Source organism: Blennius ocellaris (assembly GCF_963422515.1).
Source record: "Blennius ocellaris genome assembly, chromosome: 22".
Lineage (NCBI taxonomy): Eukaryota > Metazoa > Chordata > Actinopteri > Blenniiformes > Blenniidae > Blennius > Blennius ocellaris.
This window is the reverse complement of record NC_137671.1, coordinates 6,567,358-6,585,447: the sequence shown is the minus strand read 5'-3', so window position 1 is coordinate 6,585,447 and position 18,090 is coordinate 6,567,358. Positions and strand designations below refer to the sequence as shown.

At 39.9% G+C, this 18,090-nt stretch overlaps 2 protein-coding genes across 2 annotated transcripts; both read left to right on the top strand.

Moving 5' to 3' along the window:
- Nucleotides 1-509: 509 nt before the first annotated feature.
- Nucleotides 510-9,449, top strand: LOC308146676 (solute carrier organic anion transporter family member 1C1-like; the record flags this gene model as incomplete). The annotated part of the gene is made up of 14 exons (XM_080518579.1): nucleotides 510-584; nucleotides 1,930-2,071; nucleotides 2,175-2,307; nucleotides 2,386-2,513; nucleotides 3,716-3,862; nucleotides 3,943-4,041; nucleotides 5,441-5,677; nucleotides 5,752-5,916; nucleotides 6,683-6,878; nucleotides 6,962-7,127; nucleotides 7,211-7,395; nucleotides 8,681-8,745; nucleotides 8,974-9,091; nucleotides 9,224-9,449. The coding sequence occupies 14 exons, from the start codon at nucleotides 510-512 to the stop codon at nucleotides 9,447-9,449; spliced, it is 2,082 nt and encodes a 693-aa protein (XP_080374705.1).
- A 4,388-nt stretch (nucleotides 9,450-13,837) lies between these two features.
- iapp (islet amyloid polypeptide) lies at nucleotides 13,838-14,751 on the top strand (the record flags this gene model as incomplete). Its single annotated transcript, XM_080518403.1, has 3 exons — nucleotides 13,838-13,917; nucleotides 14,317-14,457; nucleotides 14,577-14,751. 3 exons carry the CDS (start codon nucleotides 13,838-13,840, stop codon nucleotides 14,749-14,751), a joined length of 396 nt encoding a protein of 131 aa, XP_080374529.1.
- Nucleotides 14,752-18,090: the final 3,339 nt, after the last annotated feature.

The window sequence follows — 18,090 nt, the reverse complement described above, 5'->3', positions numbered from 1 at the left end:
AATTCTTATTAAAAAAAAATCACACTTGTTCGTAGCTTATCAAAGCAGCTCCCTTAAATCAGCTAGTAATTATTCTTTCTTCTCAGTACAGGGCGCTTTTGCATTCCCCGGAAACATGTGTTTCACCCAAAGACACCCATAATGCAACACCTATAGGAGAAGTTTTTTTTGGAACATTTCACTGTATTTTGCACTATTAAGAAAGGCTTTATGTCCAGACTGTAGTCATTTCTGGTAGTAATTGTTTGATTTTACAAAAATGAAACTTGTCTCGATACACTTTCATGGTGATTATTGCGATTTTGAAAAAAAAAAAAAAAAATGCTGTGCAAGTTACCAGCTGCCCCTGTGAGCTACCTTGAACTAAAAGTTCGCCATCAGTAACTAGCATGCATCATGTTGTCCCTCATCTGAATTCATCTCTCATTATTTTGTATTTGCAGTTCTGCGGTGGTGGACTGACACACAGCGAGTGTACAATGGAAGACCCGACACCAAACGCCAGCAACATGACCAGCCAGCTGGCTCTATGTGACCCCACCGAACAGAAGACCAAGAAGCTCCCAAGCATCTCCACTCTCAAAGTACTCACACGCTCATCTGCTGGTTGCTTTTGTATAAGCACCTGTAGGTTGATGCTCTCAAATGTAAATTGCAGCTAAAATTTTTGTTTTTCCGTTTACAGTAAGAACTTTCCAGGTTTGAAATTTTACCCAGCTGGCATTTGTGCATGCTTGAGCTGTGTGAAGGGTGATTTGGTCTTTTCAAAAACGCATGCAGGATTCAGGTAGCTGGTCAATCTGAATGGCGCCAAAGTGTCCTGTCTGCTCTGTGCAGCACTGGCAGCCCCCACCCTTACCCCATCCCCTCACCACCACCACCACCACCAAGTGTGAGCTGGAATCCTCTTTGATCTTAAAGGCTGAAACTGTGCAGACAATGGTTGGATAAAAGCTCACAATGTGAGTCGTATGTCTCCTGTTGTCATTTGAGAAACATTTTCCGAGATGCGTTCTCCTGTAAAGTAGGTGGAAGTGTCAATTTTGAGTTATTTTCGAAAAAATCTAAGCAAGCCAAATTTCATCTCTGGATGCTGGGTTTTGACAGACACTCATGCATCAGTTCTCAGCTCAGACTTGGCTGATTGCAGCTGTAATCATCCGCAAGTTAATGGAACAGTTTTCACAAAACAAAACAAGTCTGTGTGTGTGTGTGTTTGCTTTTATGTGCTTTTATGTGCTTTTATGTGCTTTTATTTCACCAGCACTGAGGATAACACATAACAGCGAAATGCATTACTGTCACACCTTTGGCGTTAACAAACTTGAAAGTGATCAAGGTTTCTTGTTTTCTCATCAGGTTTTTTTTTGTGTGGTTTTTTTTTTTTTTTTTTTGAGCGAACAGGTGTTATGACGAGTTCTGCGTGACAGTTGAAAACTGTATCCCCCTCACAGAGAACACAAAACATTAACAATAATGGATCAAGTCAAACAGACCGAAATAGGATTATTTAATCTCCGTATAACTGATCTATGTGATTTTCTTTTAAATATAATTCACTGTTGTATGAAGACAACCTTGACGAGCTGATTTATATTATTCAGACTGTTTGTGGATGAAAACCTGTGCAATTAATGCAATGAAAAGTGATTCTATAGCATAAATGGCAGGGGAACTCTAATAATCCCTTATAGGAATGACATTATGTAATAAAAACATGGGGAAACCCACACGGTTTACAACAAGAGGAGACTGCAGAGGAGGTTCTCTCGTTCAGATGCACATAATGTTTTACCCTGCAGCCAAATACAGAATCGCAGTTTATAACAATAACCATACAGTAAGGTGTCCTGATCTCCATCTGAGCAAATTCAGAGGGTGTAATTGTATGATTTAAAGAGTGATTCCTTTCCTGTCTATCTTTTGCAGCTCTTTATCATCGCACTATCCTTCGCCTATTTCTCCAAGGCCCTTACAGGATCGTACATGAAAAGCTCCATCACTCAGATAGAGAGACGTTTTGACCTCTCCAGCACGCACGTCGGACTCATCGACGGCAGCTTTGAAATGGGTACCATCCGTTGATCGCTTTCTTTTTCACTTCCACTGTAGAGTTTCTCACTTTCCCAGTTTATCTTTGTGTCTCTACTTTGGTCGATCTTCCCTGGAGGCAGGCAACCTGCTGTTCCTCGCTGCCGTCAGCCATTTCGGTGCGAAGCTGCATCGGCCCAGACTGATCGCGGTGGGCTGTTTCCTCATGGCCGTGGGAGCTTTACTCACTGGCCTCACACATTTCTCCATGGGACGGTAAACATCTACAGATCTGTGTGAAAGTTGAAGTGTTGTGGTTTGACATCCCTTTGTTGCACCACCTTGTTTTCACAGCTACAAGCCGGACACAGTCATTCAGTTCTCCAAGAACAGCAGCGTGAACATCGCGGCCTGTGTGGACCCGCTAAAAACACCGGAGGTGCCAGAAATCGCAGTCGAGCCTTCGGTGGAGGACAGCACAGGTAAAGCAGGTTGCTGACGTTTTCATTCGCCGATTTCTTTCGCCTTTTGACATAGAATCCGAATAGCGTTTTGTCCTGTGCAACCATAACTAACAATTAGTATATAAGCGCCACAGACATCAGGAAATGATCTATTATCTTATCATGGATGCATTTTTGGGGGGCTTTTCTTCAACTCCTAAAAGGCTTGCATAAATTGTAAAATGTGTGGCTGGTGTGTCCCAGCCAGAAAACCTTTATATTATCTTCAATATTATGCTTTTTTTGTCCACTCACATCAGCAACTCAGCTCCTATGCAGTGTACATACTGCCTTACATCTGCACAGCTCCTGAGCATATCAACATGAACAGTTAACTCGACAGTTTTGTCTTTCTACCACAACTAAACAAAGACTAAACTGTCACATCAATGGCAGCAATAATAGGTCTGGGAAACGGGCTGCAGCAATGGACAGAAAGAGCTGATTTGGAGAAAGAAACACAGACAAAGACAGGGAGAATATTATTTGTGACCATGAGGCCTCACAAAATCAATAAGGAAACACACATTGGTAATATTTGTGGCTCATTCAGTTTTGGACATGTTCCAGTCCCTGTGATAGATTTCAGATGAAAGGCTGCTGCAGTCCCTCTATTGTTGAGCCATTTTCATTCTTGTTCTCACAAAACATGCCTTGTACCCACAAGATGCAACACATCGGTCCTGTTCAGCTTAGTATTTTCAAATGAATACAATCTAGAGCTTTAATACAATGTAGTGTTATGCAACTCAAACCCATGTCCTCAGATACTGAATCAACACCAGCTTGTATTCATACATGAGATTTAACACATTATTTCCTGTTTCTCAATGACAGCGACATGCTGATATAATGTTTACTTTGTTTCTTTCTATGAATACCAAATGTTCATATCTATCATCAGTAATGATGATTTTCAAACATACGAGTGTCTTCATTGATGCGGCAACTTTTGTAAATTGTGTTGTTTTGCATTTGTGCTGCAGCTTTTGTATTTTTCTTGTGGGTTTTGTACTTATTTTGTGTGTTTTCTGTGCCACCACATTTTAAAGCTGTGATAATGTGTGGAGCAAAGTCTTGTTAAAAATACAGTCAAAATGGCAAATGATTTCTTATCAATATCCTCAAGAAGTATTTCTATCGGATATCTGTCTCAACATTTGCCTTGTTTGTGTTTGCAGCCTGTGCGAGGGAGAACGGTTCCAACATGTGGATCTACGTTTTCCTGGGGAATGCTTTGCGTGGGATTGGAGAAACGCCGGTCACACCTCTGGGCATTTCTTACATTGACGACTTTTCTAAAGCTGAAAATTCCCCCTTCTACATCGGTAAGATATCAGTGACAATTTCAGATTTCAAAGGTGCAAATCTCATATAAAAGGTTGTTCTCATCAAGATTTTGTTGCAGCTTGTCTTCAGACCATTACCCTCCTTGGCCCGATGTTTGGATTCCTTCTGGGCTCCTATTGTGCCAAACTATACGTTGACATTGGATATGTTGATATGGGTACGTGTAATGCATTTGTTTTGAAGGTTTGTATAATTATTTCAGGACTTTGAGGTGAGATTATCACATGGGAGACACCAGAAAGTCTGACTGGAGCTGTGGTCAAACCCTGTCTAGACCAATCCTGCTGCTCAAGGTGAAAAGGTCTGACAACTCGACCTTGAAAACAGGAAGGGCGCTTGTCGGAACAGCTTAGTGAGGACTTTACTGACAGGCCCTGTGAGGAACCGTGTTGACTCCTGTGCATGTGCTCTCACACTCAATAATTTATTTGTGAAACAGCAAAATTAGTTCACTTAAAGCAATGGTGACCTTAAACTTTGGGAGAGGGGAGCTACGGTGTCATCATCAACCTCAGCTGAGATCTTTTGGCACGTGAGAAGAGCGAGATTCTGTGACTCACATGTGTTGAAGCAAAGGAAACCTCCAAGAGGAAGATTTTTTTTTTTTTTTATTGAAAAGAGTTTGCAGATTGACTTCATCTGAACTCACAGTAGTATTTTCAACACTTCATGTTAATCGGAACAAGTTCCTCTTATTCATATGAAATTATGGAACATTTTCTTTCTTTGACAGATCACATTTTTCTCTGCTTTTTCTGTTCTTATGTCCCCCAAAAAAGATGTATACTCGATTACATACAAACTTTATTGCGACATGTACTTTTAAAAGATACACAAAGTGCATGCTGGGCGGCAATGCAATGAGCTGGGCTAAATTGAATGCAGTGCATGTGGGATCATTGTTATTTTTACCAGTTTAATTATTTACAAAGGAGTCAAAATAGCAGCAGGATTTCCTCTGTGGTGCACATATATTCAAACATGCTGCATTAGTACTGAAGCTGAAGATATCCTCTGTTTAGTCAATATTTGAAGGTTTTTGATGCAACCAGCTTTTATTTGAACTCGAACTGACAAGCACCGGAGTATGTTTGAAAGTTGACTAAGATCTAGTTTCCAGACAACATAAATCTACTTAGATTCACTGGATTAAATAGGAAAACTAAAAAACCAATCGCATCGTTTGTTATGACACGAGGTTAAACACAGTGCATCCTGTGTAATGTGTAACACCTCCTTTGTTATCGTAACCTTTTTCCAAGACCAAGACTTTAAGGAGCTGAAACAGAGTCAAGACCTTGCATTTGCTGTAATTATTGCTCTGATTACCAAACTTGTCCTTTTCACAGTATTGGGTTTAGAAGTTTTTCCACCATTTTTTTTTACATATTTATTGCAATTGTGACCACTGACTGAAACCTGATCGAACTTAGTGATTAATAAAGTTGTCCCAAGCTTGGCTGGTCAATATGGACTATCTAAAAGAATGAAATTACTTGTGAAATCATTTTTTTGTTTGTTTTTGGACTCTTTGAAAACTTTTTCTGTTCATGCAGAAAGCGTGACCATCACACCGAGAGATTCCCGATGGGTGGGTGCCTGGTGGCTGGGTTTTCTCGTGTCCTCCGTCTTCCTACTCATCTCCAGCATTCCATTCTGGTTCCTGCCCCGCTCGCTGCCCAAGCAGGAGGGCGAAGAAGAAAAACTAACCGCTACCCAAGAAGCTGAGACAGAAGCACCAGAGGACACGCTCAATAACAACCACAACCTCAACTTCACAGAAATCGCCAAAGGTACAGCAGAGCCAATGTTCCTCTTTGTGTATGAACGTTGGATTATATTGTTTTTACTAGATGTCCCTGCACAGGATTTTTTCCTTCGCTGAAGCGTCTTCTCGGGACTCCGGCGTACTTCCTTCTTCTTTGTGGGAGCATCCTGAAGTTCAACTCATTCATCGGCATGTTCACCTTCAAAGCAAAGTACATGGAGCAACAATTTGGACAGTCCGCATCCAGGGCGAACTTCCTCATAGGTAAATCTGGTCATTAGATTGTATTTTTCATTTTGATCAAAAATGTATTTGTAAATGAATAGAAGCCAGGGCTGTTGGTGCATTCTGGAGGCCAAATTTGTAAGAAAATGTTTTATGTTTTATAACAACCAGAGACGCTGAAATCATGTAAATATACATCCTGCATAGTCTAACAAATGTATCTGTTATATGTCTACTATATGAACCACTAAAGTTGTGTGTGGAAGATAATGTCTACCTCGAATGTAATATATGTCATATTACAAAGTAGATAAGCTGAATATATAACATGTACAAGATTAGGACGTTAATGAGTTCCGAGTGACCTTTGGTGACTTAAGAACATTCTCTTTTTCGGAATGTAAATCTCCCCTCCAGAAGATGGATGGATTAGTTTTGCAGGTGTTGGAGCTAATCCCAGCTGACACTTAACAATTTGTATAGTACAGTTTGAAAGGGTTGCCGGCCCGTCATGGCGCTCACATAGAGACAGATTGTCGGGCTAACTTCTACGTATAATGTAAAGCCACCAATTGACTTAAAACGTGTAAACCTTTGAATCAGAGCAAGAGAAAAACTTCACAGACACACAGGAGCGTGACAAGGGTTTTTCTTGCTTTGAAGTAATAATGTGAACTTCTAAAAGATTGTATTTGTAGAACAATTAAACAGTTTGTAGTGAAAGTCAGCCCATATCTATCAATCAGGGAAATTTCAATGAACTTTATCGAACAAATGTCCAGACCAGTGTATTTTTCAAAACCAGGTGTGCTGAATCTCCCAGCCGTAGCAGTGGGAATCTTCCTGGGCGGACTACTAATGAAGAGGTACAAGCTGAGCGTGGTGTCCGGGGCTCAGCTCTCCTTCGCCACCTCCTTCCTGGCGTACCTCCTGTTGCTGCTGCAGTTTGGCACCAAATGTGATAACCTACCTGTGGCCGGGCTCACCGTCTCATACAATGGGTCAGTTCAGAGAGGACGACCACAGCTCAGCCACAACGTTTGTACTGTTTTCCTACTATTTTTCCAAAATCTGCCTCCTGCAGGACGCGTGGCGCGTCGTACAGCAGAGAAATGCTCTTCTCCGAGTGTAACAGCGACTGCTCGTGCTCCGCAGAGGAGTGGGACCCTGTCTGCTCAGACAGCGGCATCACTTACATCTCGCCATGTTTCGCTGGCTGCCTCAGTTCCAGTGGGCAGGGCAAGCACATGGTGAGAAAACAAAGTCTCGCAGATACATTTCCATAAAAAGCATCCCCGCTTATGAGTGTGAGCATTTTCTTTCTCTCTCCCAGGTCTTTCACAACTGTAGCTGTGTGTCTGAATCGTTCCCGCAAGGCAGCAGCATGCCATTGAAGCTGGGCCAGTGCCCTCATGCCAAGAGCTGCAGCCGCAGTTTCACCTCCTACATGGCCATATCTGTCCTCAGCTCCTTCATCAACTCTCTTGGAGCTACACCTGGATACATGGTCATCATTCGGTCTGTACATGCTTACACCGAGAGGCTGAAATACAGCATATTCCGTTTTTGCAGTGTAACTCTTAAAAGAAAGGAGTCATCACTCAACCACCGCTTTAATATGACTAACGCAATGAAAATACCAAATCTCACCAGTTTGTTTGAGGTGTTTCAGGGACATTTGTGACATTGAGATGGAGGTAAAATTAAATTGGACTAACATTCAAGTGCCGTTTATTCAACATTAATCACTTTTTTTCAACAGATTTGTACAGAAAATATATTTAATCCGGCCATAAAATGATCCAAATGATATGACGTAGAAGGACAAGGTGTTTACAGTGATTTAAACATGGTTTGTCTCCACTCAACAAATGTTACTGCTGATAGCTGAAAATAGTAAACTGAGTTTTCAGGTAGTGCGGCTTCACCAAAATTGAACAACCACCATTTTTATGGATCTGATGCATCTGCTTTTCTGCTACAATATTAAAATGGGAATGTCAAAATCTTGTGTAAACACCATCAGGTCCATTCTCTATTGTGTCAATGGTTCATGCAGATTCATAACAACATGAGCAAAACATTCTGGGTTTAAATAGTGTTGTGTTTTTTTAAAAATGAATAGAAGTGCACTTAAATTGTCTTACAGAGAGTTGAAAGAGACTGATCAAACTTTGATTTCACTCACTTAATCTCAGTCCCAGTCAACAGCAGGGGTGGGCAATTATTTTTCTGAATGCGCCACATGAAAAGCAAACACTACTGTGGAGAGCCAAGTCAAGGTTTCTTCTCATTTCTCCTCAATATGAATACATATTGTTGTTAAAAAGCATTACATAGTTGTGATAAGCTACTGTTTTCACCCTGATAACTTGTATTTCTTAGCATGTTTTGCAGATATATTGAATAAATTACGTACATAATTTCATACCCCATAGGCTGGTTAGGGACAATCATAGGGCTCCATGTAGCCTGGGTGTTATGCACAGTTCAGGTTTGACAAAAGAGCTATTATCTTATCACAAAGATTGTGAAACAGATGTAAAAAAATGTGAGCATGGATATGGAAAGTGGCATGAACAATGAGCAGAGGACTTCCTTTATTGTGTTCTCTGATGTGAAAACAATCATTACACTGTAGAATGACACAAAAAAAACAGCAGTTTGGGGAATTTGATTAAAAAAAATGTCTGTAAAAAATAAAAAACGAAACTATGTGCATCACATCACAAGCTGATCTGTTGATCCGTTGAGCTACTGAGATGATGACATATACAGTACATATTAATGTTTGTGATTGCAGATGTATCACTCCAGAGCTGAAGTCCCTTGCACTTGGTATTCAGGCCTTGGTAACCAGGACTCTTGGTAAGCTTCATTAACATCAGGCCTACGTGAGGCACATGGCTTTTCTTTTTTTTTTTTACCCTCCCTGATTTGCTCTTGGTTGACAGCGTGAACTCAGTTAGTGCAAAAAAATATTTTAAATGAACTATAGAAATTTGGTTAACTTGATGTTTGGCACTCGGAATAAGTGAAATTGTGAGCAAAATATTTCACCATTGTAATGTTGAGACGGTTTCTTTTTGTCTGTAGGTGGTATTCCTGCACCCATATATTTCGGAGCTCTGATTGATTCAACTTGCCTCAAGTGGTCCATCAAGAAGTGTGGAGGCAGGGGGGCGTGTCGCATGTATGACTCAGACATGTACAGGTACATCATATTGGAAATGAGTTTGCTTGGGTTTTCTTCATGACTGATGATGTACATTAGATCTAAAACCAGCAACCTACATCATGACGTATCTTTGCTTTAACTTTTAGTTCGTGTCTCTTCAATTCACAGGTTCATCTTTCTGGGTCTGATCACTTGCCTCAGTGGTTCCTCCTATTTTTTCATCGTTGCTGTCATCGTCCTCCTCAGGCGACAGTTTCAAAAATCGGATCAAGAAGCCGCAACACAGAAAACAACGAATTCAAGGGAAATTGAACTTCAGGTCCCTTCAAATCCTGCTGATGCAACCAATGCAAGCAGCAATCCTCCTAACCAGCCTCAGGCCCCAAAGGTTTAGGTGAAGATTACAGCAGACTTGGAGGAAGGAGGATGAGAGTCCGACTGATCTCATAAATATCCTTTAAGGATGCTGAATGACAGACGGAGGTGACAGTTGCGCTCAGTGTTTTACTTTGTGATGCATCGGACACAGAGATGCTCAGAGAGGAAAAAGAGAAGCTGGACGATCACACAGATGACGAGGTCAACCTGGAAGAAAAGATAAATGCTGATGTGGACTATTGCATCTCTTTGGTGATTCCAGGGCGCGATTTGCTGGGAGGGATTTGGAAGGATATATTTACCTTTATCACACACAATACTCTACACTCATGCTCACACACACACAAGTACTAACTTTTGGTTCAATCCCATCTTGTCAATGGCTGAGCCATAGACATCGTATGCCTGCCAACATCAGTAACAAATAAACTATTTATCATCTAAATATATTTGTTTTGATATTTTCATTATAACCCTATTTCCGCTGTAACATAAGTAATTCCTCAGAATTACATGTAAGAACCCCGAAACCATCTCCACCCAATGCTTTCAAGACAAATTACACCCTGTTTTACCGCAACATCGACAGTTATAGTTCACCTGTGAGTGATTCTTTACCCACAGTCATAGAGAAACATACATGTTCTAAACATGGGATTAAACTGGATGGACACATCATGGAGAGATTGCACTGCTGGTCTGCAAGGCCCAAGCTGAAAACTAATGTTGACAAAATAAATGTGTTCCTTTCTGGTTTGACACGTGAATTTGTGAATGAGTGATGCCATTTTGGGTAATTTTGATCAACTCTGAAACTTTTGTATGCATATCTTTCTCAGTAGATATATGATAAAATAATTTAAGAAAACCTATACTCACCCACTATGAAATGCTCTATTATCCAACCTTTTAATAATTTTCTAAACAATAAATATGAGCATACACCACAGGTCTAATTGTTTGCATTGTGTAAGGTAGGATATATGCAGTATTTTGCTGCAGAAAACTGCATTTTTCTGACCAAGCCTTCATCAATTTCCGTCCTATTAATTAAAAAGAAAACCCGACTGCAGATTGTTTTCCCAGTAGAGGTAGGTGTTGATGACGCCAACTGTTTATTTGTGTCTGTAGATGCATCACGGGCCAGAGAGAGTTGATACAACAGGTTATGTGTGTGACCGCTCATCTCCTGAATAATTAGGAGTATTCAAACGATGTGATTATGTCCTGGAGGTTTTTTGTTTTTTGTTTTTTGTTTTGTACAGTTATGTGTTGGTATTACATCATGCAAAAAAGAGGATGCATCCAGATGTGGAGACGCGCCGTAGGGAAATGTGAATTATAAAAGGCCACAACACCATTAGCCCGTCTAACATTGGCTATTTATAGATAAACAATTCCTGGGTGACTTTTGATCCCTTTTATGTTCAATTGAACAAGAATACTGACAAACCGGCTGTGTTTCAGAGGTGCAATAGTTTCAAATGAATTAAGAACGCAGTAGAAATTATACATTATATAATCCAAAATAGTGATTTACTCCACTTCTCTTACTTTCTTTGAGGTATCAGTGATTTTCTTTGTGTGACGTTAACAGGAACACTCCAGTCACGTCTGGCTCCTCACAATTACCAAAGTAATCTGACGGACAATACAACATGTTCCCTGGACTACCTGTAAAAATAGACTTAAAATCCTACACATCTCACCCACTCTCTTCCTTTTGTCTGTCTCTCTCCCCATTTTCTCTCACATCTTTTCTTTCAGGATTTGTATTAACCTTCATAGAAACCTGCCTGCGACAGTCAAAAGGAATATAATTGCTTCATCAGGTGTTGACAAAGTCGGCAGCAAAGCAAAATATACAGCGAAAATGAAGCTTTGGATTTAGAATATCGGTCAGATATGTCTGAAATCTGAAACATAAAGAAGTGGCCAATGGTACATGTGCGAACTATGCAATCCGCCGTAAAGTGGAGGAATCTAAACTGCACTGCTGTCTGTGAATTTACTGCAGATTATTTTTCTTTCTGTGAAGCTTACAGGAAACTCAGGGAGGTGTTCATTGGACCACCGAGGGTTTGGGGGTGTTACGTGTCCATTAGGACTGCACTATATCTCTGTTAGCGCCTAGATGTGGTGAAAACCACAAGCACTTACTAGCAGGCTGCAACTGGCATCTTAAACCTCCCTGGATTATCAGAAAGCATAACTTTGACATCAGGAGTCATGCGCCGTGTTGTTATGAACTGCGGTGTGGCTTTGCTCCTTGTATTCTCTTATAATTACATTTTTATGAGTGGGGGTGTGGCCATTGGTTCTTTAGTGGCTCATTTTACAATCAGTCTCAGTAGAACGTCTGCTATATACATACATGCAACAGAGAAACCTTTTGTTCACGTCAAATAAAATTGAAAAAACTAATTGGAAAGTAACATTAATAACTGCTTTACAAAAACACATGATTTACTAAATAATGTAGCACTGTCCAAAGTTGCAGACAGATGAGAAGAGTAATGATTATCATTGCCTTTGGATTCTAATAGCCATTAACAATAATGTATTTGAACATGGATAAGGTTGACATTCAACTAAACTGCAGGACTTGGAATGGAACGAACCTGGTGCGAGAGTTTGGGAATTTGAGGAACTTCACAATACATGAAACATGATTTGAACTGATTTAAATAAATACATGTTATCATATTGACCTCAAAGTGTCTAAAAATTGCTCAAAGCTCAAAAATCCAGTTGTTCATCAAATCCTGAAAAAGAAGACATAATTCCATGTCCACTGTCCAGCTAGTCAGGTTCTCAGGTTCTCAAGTGTGGCTCTCGCAATTTTTCCCATCACTTCATTAATTAGTTGTTTGTGACATGTCCCATCAAAATAATGAGCCCCCATTCATTATTGATAATAATTCATTTTTACATCCATTATTCATTGCTGCTGAAGCCCAAAGGGAGGGACTCGGGCCAGAGTTTGCTGACCTAAAACTTCAGTACGTGTCTCGGGGAAAACACAAAGACAGATTTCCACTCTGACAGTGTCCATCTCCCTGGTGCAGGTTTCTGGTGGGTCAGTCCCGCCACGGCAGCTGATGACAGTGGTGACGAACGTGATGATGAGGATGGTGACGTACACAGATGTGCGAGTGTGCCTCCTTGTGTCTGTGTGTGTGTGTTCTCAGAATATTAAAAAAAAAGAAAAGAAAAAAAGAACTTTGCAGTGTGTGTTAAGGTAGAACTATGTGTAATCTGACATGCATAAGACCCACTTTACCCCACCACCACCACCACTCACCCCACCTCTGTGTGAATGAAAATGCAAGGCTATATTTGGAGAGAGCTGATGTCACAAGTGGTTTGAGCAGAGAGCCTATAACTGTTGGCGTCCGCTTGTGTGGCAGACTCACAAACCTTGGACTGCTCCAGTGGCTGACGGAGATTTTGGTCGACGCAACAAAAAGTGAGTATTTTGTCTCTCTTCAGGCTCAAAGGTCTGTTTTTATGTCTTGAAATTCATTCTTTTTTTTAGGTTGGGGTGAAATGTTGAGTTGGATTTGACCATTTTTAATGGTTTTCTTTAAACGCCTTTGAAAGACATGTTGGGAATGAAAACTGCTTTAAATTGAAAGGGATGTATGGAGTTTGGGATTTATTATACCTTACAATAGAATAGAATAGAATAGAATAGAATAGAATAGAATAGAATTATTGTCAGAAATAAAATATTTTGCAGCTTCATAAAAAATAATTAAACCACATTAATTAACAATAGAAATAACACACATCAGATTTGTTATCGAGGGCTGTTGCACATCAAATGGGTGGAGTGTGTGCGTGCATGCGTGTGTGTGTGTGTGTTGTGTGTGTGTGTGTGTGTGTGTGTGTGTGTGTGTGTGTGTGTGTGTGTGTGTGTGTGTGTGTGTGTGTGTAGGGAGTTGAATGTTTCAGCCAAAAGTTTCTGTCCAAATTGACAAAAGTACACAAAATATAAAATACAGAACCCGAATGCAAGCTTTTGAGCTGAAGACACTGACAGCTTTCATTTCCAGGCTATTGTGGAAATAATAAACTGTGGTGATTTATTACAGCTTATTATTGGAATGATGTCATGAAAAAATATCAAACTGCTTCAGATTACACTTTTCATCATTTTTTATTTGGGAGAATTCACACTTTCTTTTTAATTGCTTTTTATGATTTGCCCTTGTATTTGTGCCGTCGAACTTGAGTTGCGTATTGCTTTTCTGACAATATGTATTAGTAATTCATGCAATTGACTAATTTAATCTCAACAAGCAATTCAAAATGTTGCATGAACAAATGTTCCCTCTCTAATAAAGTAGTGAACTTTAGTATAATGTGTTTTTTGTTTTTTTTAAGGCAATCACCAACACTATGTGTCAACTGAGGGTGCCTGTGCTTCTCTTCATGCTGCTTGTGTTGCTGCGCTGCATCACCGCTGCCCCGAGTCGCAGGTAAGCGAACACACCAAAGTCAGAAATCATAGATAGGTTTCACATGATTTAACAGCATGAAGACCTGTGATTTAGGATGGTTTCACTTGATCTAATCAGATTAGAGAGCAGCTCTGGAGCAGTATGGAGACCGATTCATTTGACCCCAGGTCAGAGGAGAAGCGGCTCAATATTATGGAAATTGCATGCTAAGAAGAGCCATAATGTTCTGTGTGAGGGGCAGCGGGGCACAAATGTATGACTCTGGAGGAGGAAACCAATTGTGCTTGCTTGTGGGGAAAGTGTTTCGTTGTGCAACTCGGGATGGGTGTCTAAGTGGCCACTTTCTCGCTCTCACGACTGGTGGATGTCTCGGAGAGGGTTTCATCAGTATCCAACGTTTCTCCCCTTGTAATTCAGGTACTTCAGTCCCAGCTCATCCAGCGAGCAGGAAAGTGATCTCCCAGACACTGATGGCTGGATACTTCCCGGACTAATGTCCAACCCACTCCTCGGCCTCATGGGCACACGGCCGCAAAGGGCGCTCACAGCTTCTAACAGGTTACGACATCGACACTACTGGCCGTATTATCGGCTCCTTTATATGAAAAACATTCTGCTGTGAGCATTTCTGTAATAAGTCTGTGCTTTTTTTTTTCTTTTTTTTTTTGCTTGTGTAGTCACCACATAGAGAAGAGAAAGTGTAACACAGCCACCTGCGTCACCCAGAGGCTAGCAGACTTCCTGGTCCGCTCCAGTAACACCATCGGTACCGTTTATGTACCGACCAACGTGGGCTCGGCCACCTACGGCAAGAGGGACCTACTGCAGCCCCCCAACATCCTGCCTCTCTAGTACCAACGGAGGAAACTCCTCCAGCACTCCCGGTGCGCCGATGATATAACCAATCATCTTATGTAACGAGAACGACATTGGTAATGATGACACTGATGTTCATGGCGATGATCAGAGTTTTCTTGGTCATTTTATATTCTTTGAGAAACAGTGCCTTTTGTTTGAACCATCTTTGTGTGTGTTGTGGCTGTTTTAATGCTGTTCCACAATGGCATGATGTGAATGTAAATTAAAAAATGTTAAACATTAAAGAGGTTGATGAAACAAAAAAATAAAAAAGGAAAAGTGTACGAAGTAAATGTTATTTGTTGTTTTGATAATAAAATTGTTCAAATATATGTCTTTATCTGATTTACACTACATTTGTTTGTGCATGCAAGTCACATGAGCTCATGATTATTAATGTATGCTCACCTTGACGGGTCACATCAGAAATGATTCCTTTAGGATTTACTTCCACGTTCACACTGATCAGCATAAAACACGTGACAGTGGGAGGAAACTGAAGAACACACACACACACACACACACACACACACACACACACACACACACACACACACACGCACACACACACACACACACACCCCTAAATAAATGAATTTCTATCTTATGAAAGATGTAACTGGATTCATTCTTGCTGTGAGGTGAGACCACTAACTACAACTAACCCAAGGTGTAAAACAAATCCAACTTTTAGCCATTTATATAATCACATTCAGATTAGTGCGATAACTTCCTGAATCATTCTGTGTTTCAGGCACGTTTCCATTTGTTCAGGATACAGATCAGTGCAGTAATGTCATGTCCCTGGAGTCACGACACGTAACCTCGGTGGTTTTCCCGTGGCGACTGGAATGAACCAATTCTGGGAACATGCACGATTAAAAGGTACAACTGCTGTGTACAGTACTAATACTGTACACACTAAACTTACAAATCAGAGCTGTCTCATTATTCAGCTTTTTTTGTGCCATTTTGAACACATTCCTCAGAAAAAGAAAACGCAGAGGCATGTAATTATCAATAACATATATATGTACTTATAAAGAATTTCTTGGTTGTGTTTTTTTCAATCTAATCTGCTATCAAATGTGGTACAAATAAAATAATATATATGTAGTACATTCTGAAAGCATTTTTGGAAAAAAATATTTTGTCACTGTGAAACAATCAAACTGTCATTTACTTGAAAGTTTATAAAAAAGCTTCTATTAATAGGTTTTAAATGAAAAATCACAAAAAAATGAAGTGAATGTGATATTTAACAAAACTATTTATCTTATTTTAAGAATTTCCATATTTGTACACCTCATGATGGAGTCGTCTATGTAGTTTTCATGTTTTCCTTAATCCTATGTTTTCTAATAACAAAACTTGAAGCGTATTGTTCAGATTACTGTTTCGTTGGTATTAGTGAAATATAGTTATTGAATCAACTCAACATGGCAAATTCAAGCACTTGTTCAGCCTCTAAACTTTCATTTTAAACACTTATGTATGAAGAGATACTGTATCATGCTTGCGACAATTACACCTGACGGTTCAGCAAAAACTATGAGTGTAATATTTGGAACAGAGCTTTTCAAAATTCATTCAGAAGCGTCAGGCTTTCAATTACCCAGTCGGAAACTCATGGAATGCATCATCTAGGTGACTTTCCTCAATGAACCATTAAAATAATTTAGACCCAATAAAAGCACACAATGACACTAATCGCCTTCCCCACATTCCCAGTGATGGCAGAATACTGGAATCCATATGGTCATGCATTGTGTTCCTGCAGGGGTTCATTCAGGGTAATGGAATGAAGATCAAGAGGGGAAGTATGACGCACAGCATTAACCCATGTTTGATTAGCGGTGACCTTATCATCTCAGACAGTGACATCAATACACCCATGCATGGTTAACCCCTGCATAAAAGGTTTTTCAAAAATAGAACGAGTGCGAGCTTTCAACTGATGAACCAAAAAAAAAACCCAACGCCACCATTATCCGCCAAACACTCTGACAGAGAATGGGATCATGTCAAGATCTGTCGATTACTTCATGTAAAACCACAAATGGCACTGTACTTCAACTGCTATCTGCTGGTGAGTGTTTATCACTGCAGTAATGATGGCTGATGAATGTTTTGATGAAATTCTTGATCTGATTCACAACCCTCTGACCACATTAAATTCTGACATTAAAGGTACAATTCTCATCCACATGTAAACAGGAGGCTGGTTCTCTCAGTCAAAAAGCACCAATTCTTTATTTTTTACACTCATACAGATTCACATTTATTTTGAGTTAAAATTTCTTTTTTGTTTTTCATTATACATTCATCACATTCTTTAATTACCAAATGTGATCTCTGTTGCATAAACAAATATGTCTGTGTAAGCACCTGACACGGGCCATAATACCACCCACAGGTGCAAGCCAATATGCAAACACTCAAGAATGCCCTCATTTTTAATTTCAAAAAGTGAAGCGGTCTACAGTCTCATAGATGATAAGTAGATTTAATGTGTTCAAAGCAAAAAAATTATCTAAATTCATGTTGTTTAATAAGGTTAAAAATGAATCTAAGCTGTAGATAGATGAAGGAATTATGTGTTCTGTGTCTAAGAATGCTAAAAAACCAAGATTAAAAAAATTCCTAATTCTGGCTTTGAGTCTCAAAGAAGCTAAAAAACAATATTTCCTTTTCATTACAGGAATGTATGTGTAATAGATTTTGATATTCTCCTAAACTCATTCACATTAAGCCTAACCACTTTAAAAACAGGACATTTTAGTCAGTTTGTGCTTAATAAAGTGTTAAGCTTCTGCCTACCTGGTTCAGTCTTTTAAAAAGATACAATCAAGTAATATATTACAGTTAGGGTTGTCAGGCTTAAGTTGACTGAAGCATGACCATGACCACGACATTTTGTTACTATTCTATCGACACTCTGCATCTTTAAACACCCACTTATAAGCTTTTGTACCATCACACTCCATCATCCATGTGTCATTGTGGGAACTCTGTGTTCATTGTAGTCATTCTGGTCGGATGCAGCCCGCTTGTGTTCATGCAACCATGACACCAGTGGATGTCCAAGTCAAAAAGACAAAAAGTCCACAGTCCTCAGTTATGAGGTGGTGTAAACTTATCCTGACATGATAGCAGTTTTCATAAAGCTTTGAGAATGTGTGTCATTTGAGACACTTGAATGAAACCAAGTGTGAGAGATCATCTGCGCACTTTTGTATTTATAAACAAGGGCATTGCTAGATCATCAACCAATCTGACATCAGTGGCAAAGCTGATCAATAGGCAAAGAATGACAAATGTTAAGGGCTTTTA